Source organism: Pelodiscus sinensis, chromosome 14 (assembly GCF_052426305.1).
Source record: "Pelodiscus sinensis isolate ZL-2025 chromosome 14, ASM5242630v1, whole genome shotgun sequence".
Lineage (NCBI taxonomy): Eukaryota > Metazoa > Chordata > Testudines > Trionychidae > Pelodiscus > Pelodiscus sinensis.
Window position 1 is genome coordinate 25,104,150 of NC_143065.1, and position 23,267 is coordinate 25,127,416.

The window sequence follows — 23,267 nt, forward strand, 5'->3', positions numbered from 1 at the left end:
AAACTGATTAAAATTAAGCATTTTAAAAGTGGAAATAGTACAGAACTACCAGGATGCTGGAAGGTCTGGATTTGGTAATTATATTTCAGCTCATTCTGGGGCAAAATAGCTGTTGCTGTTCTGTGTGGTGTGGTTTGTTTTGTAAATGATAGAGACAGACCTCTATCATCTTTATTTCTTCAAAGAAACAGCAAGCTAAATGTGAGCAAAACAAAACAATCTGAGAACCATTTTAGATGGAAGCAAAAACTGCACCGTCTGGTTAGCTAGAAATTCTTCTTAGTCAGAATGAAAGGTGAACTAGTGGGGTATTCCAATTAAGATGGATTCATCAGTACATTATTTATCAAATACTTATACATATGAGTCCATTGATAGGCAAATCTTAACATGCTATTGGCATTTCTATTTATGTTTTTATCTGAAATTAGGACATAATTTCCTCTTACTTTTGATCATGCTGATGTCATTGGCTCCATCCCCTATGGCCAAGGTGACTGCATTCCTGTGCTTCTTAACCAGTTCTACCACTTGTGCTTTTTGTAAGGGAGTCACTCGACAACAAATCACAGTTTTACACATGCAGGCAACGTCTAGGAATTCATTCTCCAGATCAGCCTCAAGTGCATGAGCCTGCAATACAAAGAATTCCCTGTCAGAGTGCTAGTTCTGTACCTATAATTAATAGAAGAGGTGATGGGTAGAAAATGGAGACTAAATAGGAATAAATAGGAAATAAATAAGAATAAATAGGATACATATCTTTCTAATATTTCAAACTTACTAAACAGCTGAAAGCCTTTTAGCAGAAGATACCACACGTTGCCAGTAAAACAATAAAACAATCTCATAAATTGATATATAGCAAAAATATACATAGACAGAATCCATATACCCTAATGCACAATGAAAGCAAAGCTACATTTTATTGTAATATAGTTTCTTTAATAATATGTTCAATACAAAATGTAAAAAGGGATGGAAATAATCAAAAAATTGATATGTTAGTTATTTCAGTCTAGCACTTGACTTTCCAGGTAATTTTATAGAATTAAAAAGGGTCTAATGCAGTGAATCATCAGCTCCATTGCAAGTTTTTAGCTGCAGATACTCAGTGTATCTTTGTGGTTCAGCACCCATAGAGCTTCCTCACAATTCAGACACAGAAAATTCTGGCAATTATCATCACATAGTCTGGCCAAGCTCTGTGGTCTGCCTGTCTCCCTTGGATTGACATATAGCTAGTTCAACTATATGTGGCATGTGACCAGAGCCACTGGAAAAATGCATAAAATGTTCCCATTTTGACATATATTGTGGGATTTCATTCACTGTGTGGCAATTTCATTTAACTATAGTAGGGAAAGAAAACCCTCAGAAAGCACCAGGCAAGAAAAGGACTCTTCAAAATCATGGAAGAGGGAAAAATTCAGGTCACTGGTTTAGATATGGTGGTGATGGGGGTCATATATACCTGGAATGGTAAAAGATAATGCTTTTCTCATTCTTTGAAAAGGCATGAGTTGAGATTGCCTTTGAAACTGGTATCTCCAAGGATATATCTACACAGCAACATTATTTTGAAATAATTTTATTTCAAAATAACTTAGTCCGCATCTACACAGCAGGCAGTTATTTTTGAAATAATGTCAAAATACTGTCAAGCTGGAGGACTGCTTACTCCGACTCCTGTAACCCTCATTGTATGAGGAGTAAGGGAAGTCAGAGGAAGAGTGCTCTATTTCAAAATACATGCTGTGTAGACTCTCCCAATTTCAAAATAAGCTATTTTGAAATAAGCTACGCAATTGATGTAGCTCAATTTTGAGTTAACCCCTGCTGTTTAGACCACCCCAAATGAAAAGGGTAACTAGAAACTTTATCTTCTTTTCAGGTTGTAATCTTAAATTTTCCAAAACCTGATAACCAGTGTCCCCTGTAAGTGTATGCTTGAGTGGCCACCCAAGAGAAATTCAAATGCCACCAAGCTAATTAACAACAGCACTCTCAGCCACCCACAGCCAACAGCACATGTTTCTATTGGTGATACACATCTGCAGATGCCTTGTACATACAACAAAATGTATTCCATGCATGGGGAACACTGCAGCTAATATCCCATATTTTTCCCCTTTACTTTGACTCTCTGGGTACATCTAAACTATATCCCTTTTTCAATAAAGGGATATAAATTAGACGTATCGAAACTGTAAATGAAGCCAGGATTTGAATTTACCATGCTTCATTTACATAATGGCGTTCACAGCTTTTTTTCAAAATGACGCTTCTCAAAAAAAATCTTGGTCAAGATGGGGATCATTTGACAGAAATGCCCCGTTTTGAAAGATGAGGGTTACAGGATCTTTCAAAATGGGGCAGTTCTGTCGAACGATCCCTATCTTGACCGCAGGTTTTTTTCGAAAAGCAGCTTTTCAAAAAAAAGCCATGGCTGGCGTTATGTAAAAGAAGTGCGGGAAATTCAAATCCCAGCTTCATTTACAATTTCAATACGTCTAATTTACATCCCTTTGTCGAAAAAGGGATGTAGTTTAGATGTACCCCAAGATAAGACTGTGAATGAGGAAGTCACTTGATGTCAGTGGTGGTGTTTTCTCAAAGTTTTCACAACAGAGCAAGTGGTCTTATTCTAATTTCTTGACAAAGGCTGCTAAACAGTTTTGAGATGAAATGGAAACTACAAATCTGGGTATAGGAGAGAAACAGTTTCTGCAGACTACAGTCTTTCTGGTGAATCCCTGGAGTGGAGACATACTTTCCATTGTTTCCACTGTGTAGAAAGCAACACATAATTATGGCTGGAATGTAGCTGGAGAGAACTATGCATCTTAAACTAACTTAAATGGCTGTGGATCTTAGGGAAAAGCTTAAATAATATTCCCATTTACATCTTTTTCTAGCAAGAAACTGTCTGAAGGCAGAGCCATTCTTATTCATAATTTTTTAAAAAGAAAATAAAAATCAAAGAATGTGAATGTACTAAGATTATTATATGTCTTCATGAGTAGCTTATTTTTCAAAAGTGAAGCCTGAGCTTTTATGTCTCTTAAGTGAACAAGTCAGAAAATCGTTTTGATTCTTTTTTAAGATTTTGAACCTGAACTACATTAAAGTAATTATGACAAGAAACAGATTCCTAATCACAGCAAATTGTTTTGGCATCCCTGTAAAATGCTGATATTTAGAAAACCCACTGGAGGCATCTTAATGAGATTAATTTAATTTAATTTAATTTAATTTAATTAGTTAATAATTTAAGGTCAGGTTGTGCTCTCAAACAGCAAACATCAAAAATAAACAGCATTATATTTGCCTAATTGCATTCCCTTAATTAATTGGCATTGATTTGTGATATTCCGCTCACACCCGTACTTAAATAACAACAGCAGTAGTCTATGTCTAGTTAAGAAGGGATAAGATTGTGTGGACTAGTTTTTATTATGGGACCTTCTCCATTGTGGCAGTTATTAAAAAAAGCTGTATACAGTTACTCATTTGATTTCTCTTCCATGCACATCCAAAAGTTAAGAAGTAATTTTAATTGTCTCTTGCAATCATGTTAGCCTTTGTTTGTAGCTTTCTTATGAAACAGTTTTAGAGTCTGGAGAGAAATCTGTCATCATTAGAAAACAAAGCAGACATGATTATTTGGGTTGGGAAGGAAAGGACAAAATCTGAAAAAACTGACTTACCAGGCTATATCCATTTATGACTAATGCATAGTCACCATCGACAATTTCTTCCAAGACTGAGCTCTGCTTTGATTCTTGCTTTTTTTCACAACTTGCATGACCATTGGAAAGATCTTTGCTTTGTCCAAACAAATGTTCTTTCACTTTCCTTAAAAGAAGAAAAGAATGTGTTATTCTTAATTTTAATTAGACAATGATTTAAGCTAATTTCAGTTCTGCTGTTCTCATCTATCTACTACTAGATCCAAGGTCTTTCCTTGTCTGGCACCCTCAGGACCTTACTCATCCAGAATGAGGGAATTAGTTGGATATGGGGAGGTCCTCTGCCACTGACCTCCCAGGATGCTCCCCCTGCCTGCTGTTGGCTCTGCTCTGACCCCACTGCCACTGGGCTCCAGCCTGAAGGGCTGGCTTGGACTTGGGCTCTGATGTGCTAGTGCTCTCCAGGATGGAGCTCCCCCAGCCTCCACCGGGGATCCACGCCTGGGATGGGGCTCGTCTATCCAGCTGCTGCTCCGACTGGCTGGGACCCCCCTGGATGCACCCCCAGCCGCATGGCCCCGCTTCTCCCCATCCTGACCAGGGTTCTCCAGGGACAGGGTTCACAGTCCCAGGCGCTGGGGCTCTCTGATCCAGCAACATCTGTAGTCCTGCCAGACCACAGATGTTGCCAAATCAGAGAATCCCGGATTTCAGAGGTTCAACCTGTATATATTTCAGAAACTTTGTCTGTTTGTTCAAGAACCCCTAAACAGTAAGAGCTAAGACCACCACATTTGGCATGCAGCTTCTTATCATAACTTAAAGCAAGGTCAGGATTTGGTTGTGCCAGGAAAATGGGATGTGCCTAGAATGGGATTGCTTCCCATAAAGCCATGCAGAAAAGAGACATAATCACCAGTCAGATTAAAGGGGCTGGTCTCGGAGCATACTGCACCTGTCTGGAACAACCTCATCCCTGAGCCAAGCACCTTTTGGGAGGGGACTGAAGCTTACCCCCGATTCACATGGGAACACTGCTGGCTGTTCCCCCTTTTTAAGGGAGCATGGGAAAAGGGCACAATTTTCTGCATTCCTCACTCTGACTGGGGAACACAGGGGGCAGACATGCTGTGTACTATGCTCTTGCTCCCAGTTTTTGAAAAATATAATAATTTAAATAAAGCACGTATATTTCCTTTTATTTAAAAAAAGAATTGAGTTAAGGACCTGGGTAAATGTGCTAATGTATCAGAAGCAGCAAGGGGGGGAGCAGGAGCTGGTGCCGATGAGGAGCTGGCATTAAGCAGGCTCCCCAGGAGCAGTGGTGCCACTTACCCCTCCCCCCCACACACACACACACATTCTTTCGAGAGAGGAATGCAAATGCAGTCAAGCAAAATTGCAAATGCAGCACGGATTTGAATTTCCCGTGCTTCTGGTGCATATTGTGTCCGGCCACTTTTTCAAAATACCCTATTTTGAGATAAAAAACACTGTGTAGACACGGTTATTTTGAAAGAAACCCCTTCTTTTGAAATAACCCTTAAACCTCACTTTTTTAGGAGTAAGGGTTATTTTGAAAGAAGGAGTTTCTTTTAAAATAACCACATCTACACAGCATTTTTTATCTCAAAATAGGATATTTCGAAAAAGTGGCCAGACGCGATTATGCAAATGAAGCACGGGAAAATCAAATCCACACTTCATTTGCAATTTCGCTCAGCTGCATTTGCATTCTGCTCTTGAAAGAGAAATGCAGTGTAGACATACCCTTCCACTGCTTACTAGGCTTTTAGAAGACATTTAGAGGTAAATTAGTGCTAAATAACAGCACAAAACACTGAGTGAGGCCTGGTCTGTACTGGGACCTTAGTCTGAAATAACTCCCCTAAAGTCGAATTTGTAAGCAATCAATCCACACTACCAAGCCTATTATTCTGTACTCCTGCTTTTCATGAGGAATAACACTATTCCCAAACTTGTAAGTCTGAAATTACATTGGTGTGGACACTCTGGTGCTTCCTGGAGCTCTGAATCTGAGGCAGCATGTCCATATTAACATAGTGATAGAAATGTAGCCGTGTTAGTCTGGGGTAGTTGAAGCAAAATGCAGGACAATGTAGCACTTTAAAGACTAACAAGATGGTTTATTAGATGATGAGCTTTCGTGGGCAGACCCACTTCTGCCCACGAAAGCTCATCATCTAATAAACCATCTTGTTAGTCTTTAAAGTGCTACATTGTCCTGCATTTTGCTTCATATTAACATAGCCTGCCTCAGACTATATCTGATGCTTCCCTGTAGTGTGGACCCGGGACTTCAAATTTGTAAAGTCGAATTTAGTTAATTAGAAATAATCTTCTAGTGTAGGCATGGCTTAAAAGACAAAACTGGTGGCTGTAAATAAACGTTATAGGACTGTGGAAAACTTAGCCACACCCATGATAAGTGAACATCTGGCTAATTTAAATCATGCTGAACCACAAATGTTGCTAGACTGGAGAGTACCAGACTAGAAAGGTTCAATTTGTATTAAAAACTTCAGTGGAGGGAGAAATTTGAAAACTCTTAAGTCTCTTTGGCTTGAAAGAGAGTTTGTTTCAGAACATCAACTAAGAAAATAACCACTACCTACACAGAGTTAAAAGTTAGAGGCAACAGGCCACTTGCTCCATTAGAAAGTTTAGATAGATAATTCTCCCCATTGATAACATCTCTAAACAAATCTTTTCACTTCAGTGACATAGCATACTGTGCATGCAGACTTCCTAGATGTGTTTCTCAGAAACAAATATGAAAATGTATGGGTTCCCTGTTTTATTAAGTCCTTTTCTAGTCAGCATTAATGACTTAATTTCTGCTTTTCTTTATCAGTAGCATATTCCAAAAAGAGTAAAATGCAAGCCAGGATTTACTTGTATTCAGTGATGTCCTCAGATACATGCTGGAATTCATATGGGTTTACATATCTGAGAGAAGTACTGTATTTTATGAACTAAAGCTTTTCTTCTACACCATCTGATAACTGGAATCACATACGCATATATAGTTATTTACATATGTGTACTACATCACCCAACTCTTTGACAATCTTTTGTCTATTCAAACCATGGTACACATTTGTATCTCATTTGTTCCTATCATCCATATTTCTAAGGCTATATCTGTACTGCACTCTAAACTCGAAATAAGATACACAATTTGCACTATGCAAATTACATAGCTTATTTTGAGTTTATTTCAAAATAAAGTGCTATTTTGAGACATCCCTTAACCCTCGTGGAATGAGGGTTACTGGGATGCCGAAATAGCGCGCCCATTAATTTGAAAAATATTTCGAAATAACAGGTGGCTTGTGAAGATGTGGGGTAGCTATTTCGGGATTCTTCTGGTATCCCAAAATCACTTTGATGTGTAGACATAGCCTCAGATTTTAAAAAGTATACATCGTTTACTCTGATTCACCATGTCCATATTTGGTTCCCCCACAGCTTTCTTTCTTGAACCCTGGCCTCAAGCTCTATGAGTGATTTTCACACTGGATTTCAACCCTCCACCTCTATGCCAAGCTCAACAATTCATACCCAAATTAATTCCTACATAAATAGTTTATGTAAAAATAGATCCCATGTTGACATAACTCATTTTATCAAGCAATATATAATGTATAATGTTTAATCAAAATACACAAATCACAAAGGCTAAAATAAAAGTGCTTGTTTACTTTAACTGTTGTATTATGTAGTTACCCATTATTCAGATTCAAGATGCATTAGTTACAGGAATAGGTTGGGACTGAAATGCCCAAACCTCTTGGCTGGCTCTAAAATACCAAGGGATAATTAGGTAAACTGATGCCTTGTTTGTCTGATACCCAAAATAGGCAAAAATTTTATGTCCGTGGTAATTATTGAAAAAATGCTATGCTTGGCTCTACTGCAAGTAGAAAAAATACACAGAAATGAAAAAGAGACTCAAATAAGAGAAGAGAACTGAAAAAGGAACACATTTTTAAACTTAAAGGAGGAAAAAAGGAAGGGAGAGAAAGATATGGCCTACCCAACAATCTATTCAGTATGCATCTGGAAAATGTGAAAGGATGCTACTTCCCGAAAGACAGGGTTCTAGTAATAATTTATATTGTGCTCTAATCTATTCCAATTAAGGAAATTTGCATAAAAATCCAACATTAAAATCATTATGCCATCTATGAGTATTATTCAAAAAGTCACAGCTGTCACATTGAGTGAGAGAGAAGACAAGTGTGAGAAAGAAAGAAAGAGGTTGAGATCTATGCCATGCAAATCGTGGCATATGGACCATGAAATCTTTGTCCTTCTGTGAAATCTGGCCTTTTGTGTGCTTTTACCCTATACTATACAGATTTCATGGGGGGAGATCATCGTTTCTCAGATTGCGGGGCCTGACCCAAAAGGGAATTCCAGGGGGAATCACAAGGTTATTTTAGGAGGCTTATGTATTGCCACCCTTACTTGTACACTAGCTTCAGAGCTGGACAACTGGAGAGTGGTGATTGTAATGTTGGCCATGAGCCTAGCTCTAAAGGCAGCACCTTGCCAGCAGCAGTGCAGAAGTAAGGGTGGCATGACTATACCCATGTCACCCTTTCTTCCTTACTGCTGCTTTCAGAGCTGGGTGGCCAGACAGTAGTGGCTGCTAAAGGCCCAGCTCTGCAGGCAGCAGCACAGAAGAAAAGGTGGCAACACCATAAAATACCATTCTTTTACTTCTGTGCTGCTGGTGGTGGCGGCTTTGCCTTCCTGCTCTGCTTCTTTCAGAGCTGGATTCTCAGCAATCAGCCACCATTCTCCATCTGCCCAGCTCTGAAGGCAATGCTACTGCCAGCAGCTGTGTAGAAGTAAGGGTAGCAATACCGCAGCTCCTATACAGTAACCTTGCAAGCCCTCTACACAATTACAACACCATGACATTTCAGATTTAAATATTTGAAATAGTGAAATTTACCGTGTTTAAAATCCCATGACCATGAAATTGAGCAAAATGGTTTGTGAATTTGGTAGGCTCCTTAAATAAAGGTAATAAATGGACAAGAAGGAACCAAGTAGTGAGGTGGTACAGGATGGGATCCATGAATATGTAACCCAACAGGGTACTGCTACCACAAATTTCTGATTATAAGCATAAAGGCGCATGAACACCTACAGTAGAGCATGCACAGGGACAGCACTCAAAGAAGAACCCATGCCCTATCAGCATAGAGGGGGAGGCAACTAGTACTCTAGCTTGGAGTCTGGAGTACTAGCCTCAAGAAGCTGGCTTTTTGTCATCAGATAAGCATGTTGTCACACTTCTCCGACAACTTCTAGAACTTTAACAGATGGAATGTTAAGGAAAGATTTGTAGCATCACAGGGAGGGAGTCTAATTGTAGTATTTTGTCTGCATGAAAGAATAATACAATATATTTTAAATGTGTATTTACCTGAGTTCTTCACGCACTTCCGTTACCGTGTGACCAGCCACTATGAAAATCTCATTCATGGTATCAGTGAGTATGTGGCAGGAGTAACCAACATTCATGGCAGTTTCTGAGAGACAATATTATCAGTTTTGCTTAGCATAGTTATATTAAAATAATTACTTATTTATTTTGTAATGTCAACAGAGCATACTGAGAATACAGCAATATCATAATTAGAGTAATTCTCTAAGGGTATGTCTACACAGCAAAGTTATTTCGAAATAACAGCCATTATTTCGAAATACTTTCCTAGTGTCTATACAAGCAACTGCTATTTCGAAATTAATTCGAAATGGTGGAGGGCTTATTTCAAAATTGGTAGACCTCATTCCACAAGGAATAGCACCAATTTTGAAATTGCTATTTTGAAATAAGCACTGTGTAGACGCTTATTAGGGGGCTTCCAGCCCTTTCCCAGAGTGGCCTGCTGTCTGCCCTGGCCACAAGGTAACTTCTGACCTAATGCCCTACCAGAACAAGTTCTGGCTGGTCTTAAATGCAATTCAGTGTCCAATCAGTGTGAACGTGCTATTTTGAAATAACTATTTCGAAATTAGATATTTCAAAATAATGCTGTAGTGTAGACATACCCTAACATAATTACTAGCTTTGATATAAATGTATTACTAAAATGTACCTTTCTCTGAGCTATATTTTATAGATATTCTTTATAGTGCATTAGTGCTTAAAGTCCAACTGAGATCAGAGCCCTATTGTTGTAGACACTTGTTCAAAAAGTTTCTAAATAGAAACAGAGGTTTCTAAATAGAAACAGCCAAGAACAAAGTGGGAAGGGAAACTGAGGCACAGGAAAGCAAAACAATTTGCCCTATTCAAACAGAAGATCAGTGAAAAAAAGAAGAGATTAGAACCAAGTATCTCAACTCCTAATTCAATGCTTTATCTGCTAGATCACATTGCTTGCCATGTGAGGTGTATTTTTCTATCCAGTGGAAATTACCTATAGGCAACTAGTCTTGTGCACTAGCAAAAACTGATTTAACCCAGATAGGATCATCATTAGAAAAACCATAAATGCTATTTAACTATCTATTTGTAGAGCTTGTTTCTGAAATAAAAATGCTCACGTACACATGTTCCACTGAGAGCATTTTTAAATTTCCACTGGGCACCGGTGGCAAGTGCCATATCCAAATAATTTGAGACCCAAACAAATACTAAGTTTATGCGGAGAGAACACTGCCTGAAAGGCCATAGGCTACAGGAACTCTCCTCTGTTAAGGTGGATGGTGTTCACCAGGAGATCCAACAGTCACTGCATTGCCATACTCTTGGCATGCCCATGCACAACTCAGCAGTATCTGCATTGTACATCAAGCTCATAGCATTCTTCTTTATTAATAATTTATTAATTTTAAATGAAAATAATGTTCAGGGAATGGGCTCCCTGAGCACCATACAAGGGAACTGTGGAAGTCTCACTACTTATGGCTTTCTGTCACCCCACGTTTTCACCCCCAAAATTACACATTATTAATGAATTACCTTGCTTGTCTCCTGTTAGAATCCAGATCTTAATGTTCGCTAGTGATAAACTGGCAATTGTTTCCGTGACTCCTTCTTGTAACTTGTCTTCTATAGCAGTGGCACCTAGTAACTTTGTAAGGAAGCAGAACATTTAAAGTGACTTTCAACAAACTTTGCAAATAATTTTCACCAGCAACTAGAACTGGGAAATATAAATAGGACACATTACATTGTTTTATACATCTACAGATAGATAATATCAAATCAAACTTTAATACAATATAATACCCTTGACCTGCACTCACAGCTTCTATTGAGAGCAATGGAATTTTCTCCAAGTCTAAAGGCAGTCTACAGTGTAATTTGCATCAAGAACTACATAACCCATAGTTTCAGGGCAAGCTCGCCAGGGGATCCCCCGGTTGTGGGGACAGAGAAGCAGAGCTGAAGCCCTTTTCTTGCCCAACAGGCTAGCAGCAGACCTAGAATTGTCTACAGAATCTTCTAGGTTGTAGTTTCAACTTACTGGGTTAAAACTTGCTTACTAGATACTGGTTAACCAGTGTGTAGGAGCAGCTTGCTGTGAATGGAAGGCTGCCCCAGTGGGGCTAAGAGCTGGCAGCAGCCCCCCCAGCTCCGGGGCCATGGCCGGAAGCCTCCAAGCACCAGCGTTGGTGGCAGTCCCAATGCCAATGCCAGTGCCAGTGCCAGTGCCAGGGTTAGGGCCAGGAGCCACCAGCTGAGCCCCTGGGCTGAGGCTCGGAACCTTTGGCCACCGGCAGCAGTGGCAGCCTGGGGCTGGGAGTCTCCTGCCCCCGGAGGTGGTGGTGGCATCCCAGGGGGTAGGCCCAGGAGCTTTCTGCTGCTGGCAGTGGCAGCAGCAGCCCCAGCCCTGGGAGCCTGCTGTTGGCGGTGGCAGCAGCCCCAGTCCCATAGCCAGGGATCCCACTCAGACAATTAACCTACCATTTAACTGGATTAATCAGGATTTTACATCTCTACTCTTAATATGGCTATATCTCTATATCAGCCTCAACCAAAGGCATCCTTATGGGGATGGGATGACCCTGAGGCTCTGACTGGGCAGGGCTGATTAATCACCTGTGAAGCTGGGCTTACAGGGAACAGTGATGGGGACTCACTACTGACCATCACCAGAAAAGTCAGTAGCAAACAGTTTATGAACCCTATTTTGATAGGAAATTTTTTCAGTTAAAAAATTAGACTAGTTCTAATCACCATAAGCATTTGTAAGGCCATACAGCACTTTACAATAAGGCTCCTATACACCATTTAATGTAAAGGAACCTTAAAGTGTTTACACCTCTTTTACACTCCTCTGGAATTTAATAAGAAAAATGGGAACAATTCACTAAGCAGGCAGGTTGCTACATTCCTCTCTATCTGAGGGGACACAGCCTGCCCCAAATCTATCTCCTCAGAAACACCCCAAACCTATGCCCCAGCATGCCAAGCTTGCCTCAATCACAGAGGGTATGTCTACACTACCCTCCTAGTTCGAACTAGGAGGGTAATGTAGGCATACCGCACTTGCAAATGAAGCCCGGGATTTGAATTTCCCGGGCTTCATTTGCATAAGCGGGGCTCCGCCATTTTTAAATCCCCGCTCGTTCGAACCCTGTGCCGCGCGGCTACACGCGGCACGAACTAGGTAGTTCGAACTAGGCTTCCTAGGTCGAACTACCGTTACTCCTCATTCCACGAGGAGTAATGGTAGTTCGAACTAGGAAACCTAGTTCGAACTACCTAGTTCGTGCCGCGTGTAGCCGCGCGGCACAGGGTTCGAACGAGCGGGGATTTAAAAATGGCGGAGCCCCGCTTATGCAAATGAAGCCCGGGAAATTCAAATCCCGGGCTTCATTTGCAAGTGCAGTATGCCTACATTACCCCGCTAGTTCGAACTAGCGGGGTAATGTAGACAGACCCAGAGTGTCTCTCTTTTTCTCTCTCACATGCATGACTGCCAAGCTCCCCTGCCCAATCCCGGCAGTAATTTTATGTCTCAACCACCTGCTTTGGGTGCTCAAACCAATCTGCCTGCACTGCTGGGAAGGGACTCCTGACTGCTCTTGTGGCTTCCCTTTACTTCCACATCAGAAGTAATTTTCCTGCAGGGAAGCAAAGAAATCTGTGAGGGCTGTGAATTCTGCACATACAGCAACACAAAATTCCCCCAAGAGTATTTAACTGAATATATTACATATTGAAAGTTGTCTTTCTGTTTACAAAGCACCACAGATTATGTTTTCTAAAATGGAACATACATGTGACCTGATGAGTATTTTAGGGGAATTTAAAAGAAAATCAGGTTAATTTATATTTAAAATGAGTCATTACCATTGGAAAAAAATCCCCTCACTGATTGCCTCGACTATTTTAAAGCCTAACCACAGCTGGCCTAGACATTCATTGGCGTCCTTTTTAACAAAGAGAGGCACTGATTGAATGTGAGCATATATCAAGACCACAGCAGTCTTGCTTGCAGCACAGAATCAGGAACATAAAAAGATATAAAAGTATTAATCTATGGGTACGTCTAGACTACAGGCTTTTGTCGACAGAAGTTTTGTCAAGCGATACTGTCGACAAAGCTTCTGTCGACAAAGAGCAACTAGACTACATCCAGTTCTGTCGACAAAGCAAGCCGCTTTGTCAATATGACAGTGTAGACGCAAAGGATGGAGTGGATGCAATAACGCCTTCTGTCGACAGAACTCTGTTGACAAAAGGCATTATTCCTCGTAGAATGAGATTTACAGCCGTTGACAAAACTGCTGAGTTCTGTCGACATTATGTCAACAGAACTCAGCGGCAGTGTAGACGCAGGTATAGCTGTCGACAAAAGTCCACTTTTGTTGACAAAACCGTGTAGTCTAGATATACCCTCTAATACAGCATCACATTGCAAATACACTTTTCCTGTGCTGTATCTCTCAGAACATACCATCATGTCTCTTTCAATCTCTTCATATGCTGCAGCAAGATGTTCATTCCTGCTATCCAATGAAGTGTTTGCCTCCTGAAGTATTGTAAACCACTCTTTAAAGTGCTCTTCAGTCAAGTTTTTGTATGCAAGGGCTAAGGTCCGAAGGCCTTCTCCAGCAAACTCCTATCACATAAAAATAAAAGATGAGCAGTATCTATGGGAACTAAAGTAGTCATAACCAGATGATATTAATTTCTCACTCTCTTAACATCTACATTGATTATGGAGTCAATAAGCGAAGATATTCTAAGATACCATGAAATAAAATTCTCATAATCCTTGTTTCTACAGGATTTTAATGCTTCTTCCTTTTACTTAAGGTTGTAGGCAATTTTCTACTTATAGCTAGATTTTGTTCTTTAAAAAATAACTTTAATGATTGGTGATAATTTTTATGTATACGAATATTCTAACAAAGATTTGTAGTTTCTAATATTATGTAATGTCAGATACAAATTAAAAAATGGAACAATGTTAATAAGAGAAATGTTGCATCAGAGCTGAATATGAATCAGTATCTAGGTATTAAACTGATGAAGGATTTAATCTAAAAAGCAGCTAATGTGCCCAGACTACTCTCTTTAGCACAATTAACTAAAATACTTAGCACATTTTGGGTGCTACCACAATGTAAACAATAAATAATAATGTTCATTGTGTACATTATCACAAATCCATCATCTTAAAAGCATAATACCCAAGTAGGTATCAGTGGAAGAACTATAAGAAGCTGGACTGTAAAGTAGGAGCAGAAATGTCTCAAACAGGACCTCATTATCTCCAGCCTGATTCTGGCCTGAATATTTATACCTGCCTCTGGAAATTTCCACCACATGCATCTGATGAAGTGGGTCTTTGCCCACAAAAGCTTATGCTCCAACACTTCAGTTAGTCTATAAGGTGCCACAGGTCTCCGTGCCGCTTTTGCAGATTCAGACTAACACGGCTACCCCTCTGATACTCAAACAGTATGTTAATCATAATGGTTGCATGACATAGTATTATGGTTCAGGGTGCTACCAATTTGTTATGCTTAGGGCACTACCAAATTCACAGTGCACTTTGATCATTTTCATGGTCATAGGATTGTTAAAATAATACATTTCATGATTTGAGCTATTTAAACCTGAAATTTCATGATGTTGTAGAGGCCCTAACACCCTTCCCCCCCCCCCCCAAAAAAAAAAGAATTGTGGGAGGGGGAGGTTGCAAGGTTATTGTAGAGGTGGGTGTGTGTTCATGTTAACCTTACTTCTGTGCTGTTGCTCATGTTGGAGATGCCTTAAGAGCTGAGCATCTGGACAGCAGTGGCTGCTGGCTGGAAGCCCATTTCTGAAGGCAGAGCAACAGCAAGCTGAAGTGCAGAAGTAAGGACAGCGTGGCATTGCCACCCTTACTTCTGTGCTCCTGCCTGTAGCGCGAGGCCCTCAATCAGCAGTCAGCTCTGCCGAAGTGCCCAGGCCTGAAGGCAGCAGCATAAAAATAAGGATAGAAAGGTATAGTATTGCCACTCTTACTTCTGCACTGCTGGCGGGGCATGGCTTTCAGAAGTGAGCATCTAGCCAATGGCCATCACCAGTGTTCCTTCTAAGCAGCGTGGCAGCACAGCATCACCAGTAATTAATCAGCCATGCCCAGTCAGCCCTGTGCACAGAGCCCTGAGCCTCTGACTGGACAGGGCTGATTAATCACTGGTGATGCTGTGTTGCTGTGCAACTTAGAGGGAACACTGGCCACCACTGTCTGGCTGCCCAGCTCTGAAGTCAGTGCAGAAGTAAGAGTGGCAATACCATGATCCCCCCAAAAATAACCCTCCTAAAATAACCTTGTGACTCCCCTATAACTCTCTTTTGGGTTAGGACTCCCCAATTTGAGAATGGTCTCCCGACTGAAATCAGTATAGATTAAAACACACACAAAAAGACCAAAGTTCATGGAGGGAGACCAGTTTTGACAGTCTGTAACATGTTTTTCATAGCCTTGAATTTGGTAGGGCCCTAGATATGCTGACAACAAAGGCCTTAGAGTGAATGAGAGTTGTGGCTGAGTGAACCACACTAGGGCTACGTCTAGACTACATGCCTCTGTCGGCAGAGGGATGTAAATGAAGCACTTCAAAAGTGCAAATGAAGCCGGGATTTAAATATCCCATACTTCATTTGCATAAGCATATAATGGTGGTCTTTTGAAAAAGCGCTATTTTGAAATTAAAACCACAGTCTAGATGCGTTTTTTTCGAAAACGGGGCTCATTTTTTGAGGTTTACAGGATCTTTCGAAAAAGAGCCCCATTTTCAAAAGAACCTGTGTGTGGGTGTGTGGGTTACAGCTGCCCAGAATCCAAATTTGAAATCACTGGCCAAAACTCACAGATATGCATACATACATTAACAGGTTAGGTCCTTCAACCTAAAGAAACAGATATAAAACTAACAACCCAAGACTTAAAAAGAATAAAAACAAAATTCTCTGATATGTTATTAGCTCATGCTAATTAATTGAGACTCTGATCCTGTATCAGGATCGCCTGGAGCAGATTGCTCAGCTCATGCAGAATCCCATTATTTCTTTAATATAAAAATGATTGCATACATGATGTTATTCAGAATGCACACATTCTTACAGATCACACAGCATATTACATAACTTTATTATCCAAATTACATTCCCTCGTTCATATCTTAGAATTTCAACGACTGACTTTTTTCGAAGTCTAACAACTATCATGAGCAATTTTACTCCTAAAAAACAAAAACATTTCAGGAACTGCAGCTCATCTTACCAAATAAAATGGTTTATGGTGCTTCACTAACAATATTTTTCATCTTCAGTGAATATTTGAACATCCCATGTTCTTTTATAGCACTATTACAATTAATTTATAAGCAAGAATGAAAAACTTTAATTTAATGGACTGAAAAAACAATAAGGCTTTGGAATTAAATTAATATAATGGAAAGAGAAAATTAGAGTGATGTGAACAAAAAACCATAACACTGCAATATATAAGTACACATTCCTTAATTTTACTGGGCAAGTATGAAAATTCAAGGTCTTAGTATTTGAGCAATTGTAAAAATCATATGTGTGTGAATCCAGCCTTGCTTTCATAAAAACCATGTTGGCCTTCTGGAAAAGATTAAAAGAAAGCCAAGAAAGCTCTATTACAGAGATGAAAACAATAGTTATGTTTGTAACCAATATTACTAAACCATCATACTGTATACTTAATGTCAAAGGAGTATTTTTAAAAGAAGCATGGAATGGTTTGTATTAAATGTGGACACTTACAAAGAACATGAATTCTAAAAAAATAAATGAAGGAAATGAGAGCTTTATCCAGTTTCCCTTAAAGTTCACATTAGGTTAGACCCTAAAATTGAATAAAAGAGACCTATTTTCTTTAACAGCATAGTACCAAACTGGATACTTTGTATCCACATTCACAGATTCCCACTGACTTTTCACAATGGACTCAAAGGCATAGGATACCTGACAAACACCCTAAATATACCAGCTGTTTCAGGAGTTAACTGTGCACCTTAAAAGCTTTGTCACTTAACTGGATTCCTCTTTCTGCGAAACCAAATGAGGCTGAAATTTAAGAAATTCTGGCTCATTTCATAGCAGAAGGCCTATTACGGTATGGAAGCAGAAAGCATCTGTATTTAGGAAAGTACTTAAGCACATGTTTAACTCTAAACTTAAGTCCCTAGATGCATGCTTAATGTTAAGTGTGTGGTTATGTACTTTTTTGCATCAGTGCACATACCTCAAGATGATCTGATGTCAAAGACATTAATTCTTCATTGGAGGGATGAAGTCTCTCAAATAAAATGGTATCTGCTCCCTTGCAATAAAGTTTTATCTGCCCATCTGGGGTTTGAACTGAATAAGAGAAGAGAAGTAGAAATTTAGACTGACAATTACTTTTCTTCAATTTTCTTCAAATGTTTATTTGGCCTACCAGGTCTAGTTAGATGTTCTCTATATATACTAATAGAAATACAGCAGTCTGCACATAGAGAAAACAATCCCATCACCTGGGTAGGAGTTGAGTACAGTCCCTGTACACTCTAAAAATTAACAGAACATATAATTGATATTTTTTCAGCCAGAGACTGGGCAAAAACTGGAGCCTCTCAAAACTGAACTCCTTTGAATCCAAGGGGTAGCTGTGTTAGTCTGAATCTGCAAAAGCGGCGAGGAGTCCTGTGGCAGCTTATAGACTAACTGAAATGTAGCATAGGTAGAGAAGGGGTGTAAGTGGATGAAATCTGAGGAAGCGTTGTTCCAGGTCAGCCATAAAAATGTTGGCGTATTGTGGGGCCATGTGGGTGCCCATAGCAGTGCCACTAGTCTGGAGTTATATATTGTCACCAAATCTGAAATAGTTGTGTGTGAGGATAAATTAGTAATAGAAATGTAGCAATGTTAGTCTAGTGTAGCTGAAGCAAAATGCAGGACTATGTAGCACTTTAAAGACTAACAAGATGGTTTATTAGATGATGAGCTTTCGTGGGCCAGACCCACTTCCTCAGATCAAATAGTGGAAGAAAATAGTCACAACCATACATACCAAAGGATACAATTAAAAAAAATGAACACATATGAAAAGGACAAATCACATTTCAGAACAGAAGGGGAATGCAGGGGAGGGGGGGGGAAGGAAGGTAAGTGTCTGTGAGTTAATGATATTAGAAGTGGGGAAAGGTAGATGTCTGTGAGCTAATGGTATTAGAGGTGATAATTGGGGAAGCTATCTTTGTAATGGGTAAGGTAGTTGGGGTCTTTGTTCAATCCCCCCGGAGAGTGTCGAATTTTAGCATGAATGACAGTTCAGAGGATTCCCTTTCAAGTGCAGATGTAAAAGGTCTTTGTAGCAGAATGCAGGTAGTTAAGTCGTTGAGACAGTGTCCTTTCTGGTTGAAATGGCAAGAAATTGTTTTTTCTTTGTGATCCTGTCTGATATCTGTTTTGTGGGCATTAATCCTTTGGCGAAGTGTCTGAGACGTTTGTCCAATGTACATAGAAGACGGACACTTTCGGCACATGATAGCATAGATTATATTTCTGGATGCGCAGGAATATGTGTTCTTGATCTTATAACTCACTTGGTTAGGTCCAATAATGGTATCAGCAGAATGAATATGTGGACAAAGCTGGTAACGGGGTTTGTTGCCAGGGAAGGTACCAGGGTTGGTATTAGTGTGGTATGTCCTGTGGTTGTTGGTAAGAATCATCTTGAGGTTACGTGGTTGTCTATAGGAGACTATGGGTCTGTCTCCTAGAGCCTCTTGGAGTATGGTATCCTGTTCCAGTATAGGCTGTAGTTTATTGATAATGTGTTGGACAGGTTTAAGTTGGGGCTTGTAGGTGATGACAAGTGGTGTTCTATTGTTGGTTTTATTGGGTCTGTCTTGAAGTAGATGGTTTCTAGGTATTCGTCTGGCTCTTTCAATTTGCTTTTTTATTTCTCCGGGTGGGTAGTTGAGATTTATAAATGCTTGGTAGAGATCCTGAAGCTTCTGGTCTCTGTCAGTGGGATTAGAGCACATGCGGTTGTATCGAAGGACTTGGCTATAGACGATGGATCGTATGGTGTGTTCTGGATGGGAGCTGGAAGCATGTAGGTAACTGTATGAGTCAGTGGGTTTTCTGTAGAGAGTGGTGTCTAATTTTCCATTGTTGATTTGTACTGTGGTGTCGAGGAAGTGGACCTCTCGTGTAGAATGGTCCAGGTTGAGGTTGATGGTGGGGTGTAGGTTGTTAAAATCTCTGTGGAATATCTCCAGTGTTTCTTGGCCATGCGTCCAGATCATAAAAATGTCATCGATGTAGCATAAGTAGAGAAGGGGTGAGAGGGGACGGGAGTTGAGGAAACGTTGTTCTAGGTCAGCCATAAAGATGTTAGCATATTGTGGGGCCATGCGCGTACCTATGGCTGTGCCGCTGATCTGGAGGTATAAGTTGTTCTCAAACTGGAAATAATTGTGGGTGAGAACAAAGTTACATAGGTCTGCTATCAGGTTGTCAGTGGTGTCCTCTGGGATAGTGTTTCTAATTGCTTGTAATCCGTCTTCATGTGGGATGCTGGTGTATAGAGCTTCTACATCCATGGTGGCAAGGATGGTGTTATTGGGGAGGTTATCGATGTTTTGTAGTTTCCTTAGGAAGTCAGTAGTGTCTCAGAGATAGCTGGGGGTGTTGGTTGCGAAGGGTTTGAGAAGAAAGTCTACATAGCTGGATAGACCAGTAGTGAGCGTGCCAATACCAGAGATGATGGGACGTCTGGGGTGTCCAGGTTTATGGATCTTTGGAAGCAGACAGAACAATCTTGGTCGGGGGTCAGAAAGTGTTTCTGTGTGGATTTGTTCCCGAGTAGCTGTGGGGAGGCTTTTAAGGAGATAGTGTAGTTTCTTTTGGTATTCCGAGGTGGGATCAGAGGAGAGAAGTTTGTAAAATGTGGTGGTCAAGGATAAATTCACAGAGTTCAGCCACCAGTTGTGCTGTGGCATCATCAGGGATACTGACAGCTTGTACTCCATCTGCATTTGGGATGTTTGCATAGAGAGCCTCTACATCCATGGTGGCTAGGATGGTGTTTTCTGGAAGATTTCCAAGGCATTGTAGTTTTCTCAGGAAATCCGTAGTGTCACGGAGGTAACTGGGAATGCTAGTGGCGCAGGGTCTGAGAAGAGAGTCCACATAGCCAGACAGTCCTTCAGTGAGAGTGCCAATGCCCGAGATGATGGGGCGTCCAGGATTTCCAGGTTTGTGGATCTTGGGTAATAGATAGAACAACCCTGGTCGGGGCTCTAAGGGTGTGTCGATTTGTTCCTGTGCTTGTGTAGGGAGTGTCCTGAGCAGATGGTACAGTTTCTTAGTGTATTCCTTAGTGGGATCTGAGTAAAGAGGCCTGTAGAATTTGGTATTGGAGAGTTGTCTGGCAGCCTCCTTTAGGTAGTCAGGCCTGTTCATGATGACAACAGAACCTCCTTTGTCAGCTTCCTTGATTATAATGTCAGAGTTATTCCGGAGGCTGTGGGTGGCATTGCGTTCTACACGACTGAGGTTACCAGGCAAGCGATGCTGTTTTTCCACAATTTCTGCCTGTGCACGTCGGCGGAAGCATTCTATGTAGAGGTCCAGACTGTCATTTCGGCCCTCAGGAGGAGTCCATGTGGAGTTCTTTTTCTTGTGCTGTTGGTGGGAAGGTATCTGTGTGTCAGTGCATTGTTGAGTATTGTGTTGAAAGTATTCCTTGAGACGGAGACGGCGAAAGTAGGCTTCCAGATCACCACAGAACATGAATCATAGTGGGGGTGGCGGGGAAAAAAGAGAGTCCCCGAGATAGAACAGACTTTTCTGCTGGGATGAGAGTGTAGTTGGAAAGATTGACGATATTGCTGAGTGAGTTAGGGGTACCACTGTTGTGGCCCCTTGTGGTAGGTAGGATTTTAGACAGCTTACAGTCCTTTTTCCTCTGTAGAGAAGTGAAGTGTGTAATGTAGATCTCCTGTCTTATTTTAGTAAAGTCCATTTGTGGGGAAGGTTGGTGTTTTATGAGAGACTCCAGATTGGAGAGCTCTTTTTTGATGTTTTCCTGTTTGCTGTACAGGATGCTGATCAAGTGGTTCCTCAGTTTTTTAGATAGTGTATGGCATAATCTCTCACTGTAGTCTGTGCAGTATGTAGATAGCAATGGATTTTTCACCTTCAGTCCATTTGGTATAATGTCCATCCGTTTGCATTTGGAGAGAAAGATGATATCTGTTTGTACTTGTGCAAGTTTCTTCATGAGGTTGATAGATTTCCACTCCATACGGCTAAATGCAGTGCCTTGCATGGTGTCAAGTATCAGAGGAATAGCCGTGTTAGTCTGAATCTGCAAAAGCAGCAAGGAATCCTGTGGCACCTTATAGACTAACTGAAGTGTGTCTATAAGGTGCCACAGGACTCCTCGCCTCCTTTGAATCCCTGGATCTGAAACCTCCCCAACAGTGTTGTTTATAGAACAGGTTTTTCGGTTTCTGTGCCCTTAAAGCCTCACAACAGCAGATGAGCTTGTAAGATTCCAACATTTGGGGGTAGTATATCACAAAAGATTTGCAAGATATTGCTACGTTCAAATTTGATCAAAACTTACTCCTAATTAAATTTCAAACACAACCCTTGAACTTTAGTCTAAGTAATCTACATCTAAATCCAAACTCTGGCATTCTCAGTCCATCTTTAGTTATCATACACAACCATTCTCCAAAAAATCTTCACAGAATCATAGAGAAGTAGGATTGGAAGGAACCTTGAAAGACCATCTGATCTAGTCCCCTGCACTGTGCAGTACTAAGTATTATCTATTCTAGACCATTCCTGACAGGTACTTGTCTAACCTGTTCTTAAAAACCTCCAATTGCAGAGATTCCAAAACCTCACTAGGCAATTTGTTCCAGTTCTTAACTACCCTTAAAGTTAGGAAGTTTTTCCTAATATCTAACCTAAATCTCCCTTGTTGCAATTTAAGCTCATTATTTCTTGTTCTGTTTTCAGTGGCTAAGAAGAACAATTTATCACCCTCTTTCATCTATCCTGTTATCCCCCCTTCACATCTTCTCTTCTCCAATCTAACCAAATCCAGGTGGGTTTTCTTCTATCTTTTCTTGTATGTCACGTTTTTTAGACCTGGATTTTTTTGTTCTCTTCTCCGGATTCTTTCCAGTTTGACTTTCCTAAAGTGTGATGCCCAGAACTGGACACAGTACTCCTTATCAGACTTATCATTGCTGAGTACATTGGAAGAATTACTTCTCATGTCTTGCATACAAAACTCTTGCTAGTATGTTCCAGAATTATGTTTGCTTTTTTGTCAATAAATATTATGTTGGTGATTCATATTTACTTCGTGATCCGCTATAACCTTACAATTCTTTTCTGCTGTACTCATTCCTTGGCTGTCATTTCCCATTTTATATTTGTGTAATTGATTAGTTGTTCCTAAGTATAGTACTTCGCATTTGTTACTGAATTTCATCCTATTTATAGCTCACCATTTCTCCAGTTTGTCAATATCAGTCTGAATTCTCACCTTGTCCTCCAATCCAGTTGCAACCTCTCCCAGTTTAGTAGTGTCCACAAAGTTTATAAGTGTACTCTCAATGCCATTGTCATTTATGAAGATTCACTTAATTCCTTTAATAATTATTGCAATTTCTCATTCTCTTTTTTTATGACACAGGTTAGATACAACGAGTATTCCTGTGGCTCCTTAGCAACTAACAAAAATATATATAGTATTATGAGCTTTCATAGGCAAAACCCACTTCTTCAGATGAGCTTCTGCATCATCTGAGTTTGTTTCTATTGGAATGAAGTACCATAACATGAACATCACTTTACAGCGCAGAACCCCTGAGGCAAAAGCAAGATAGCAAATAGTATATTATGAAAGATACTCAGGAAGAGAGTCCTGTGTAATCTCAGGGCAATAGCTTCTGAGAGCATGAGCAGTTGTATTTAATGAGATCAGGAAGGGCTCCAAAGAACTGATTAATTGTGGATGATGGTTTTCTACCTCAGAA

The 23,267-nt window shown here is 40.3% G+C and overlaps 2 protein-coding genes across 2 annotated transcripts in view; both read right to left on the bottom strand.

Moving 5' to 3' along the window:
• Positions 1 to 23,267, bottom strand: part of ATP8B4 (ATPase phospholipid transporting 8B4 (putative)) — a 177,144-nt gene that overhangs the window by 28,322 nt on the left and 125,555 nt on the right. Inside the window, exons 16-21 of the mRNA XM_014579493.4 lie at positions 17,462 to 17,577; positions 13,649 to 13,813; positions 10,702 to 10,813; positions 9,157 to 9,262; positions 3,711 to 3,858; positions 450 to 633 (exon numbers count right to left, since the gene is read on the bottom strand). Coding sequence (XP_014434979.4) covers positions 450 to 633; positions 3,711 to 3,858; positions 9,157 to 9,262; positions 10,702 to 10,813; positions 13,649 to 13,813; positions 17,462 to 17,577 — 831 coding nt within the window. The remainder of the gene's footprint in view (positions 1 to 449; positions 634 to 3,710; positions 3,859 to 9,156; positions 9,263 to 10,701; positions 10,814 to 13,648; positions 13,814 to 17,461; positions 17,578 to 23,267) is intronic.
• Positions 17,616 to 19,877, bottom strand: LOC149523598 (uncharacterized; the record flags this gene model as incomplete). Its single annotated transcript, XM_089781866.1, has 2 exons — positions 17,616 to 17,765; positions 18,984 to 19,877. Coding segments are annotated over 2 exons (1,044 nt in total), but the record flags the coding sequence as incomplete, so codon positions are not given.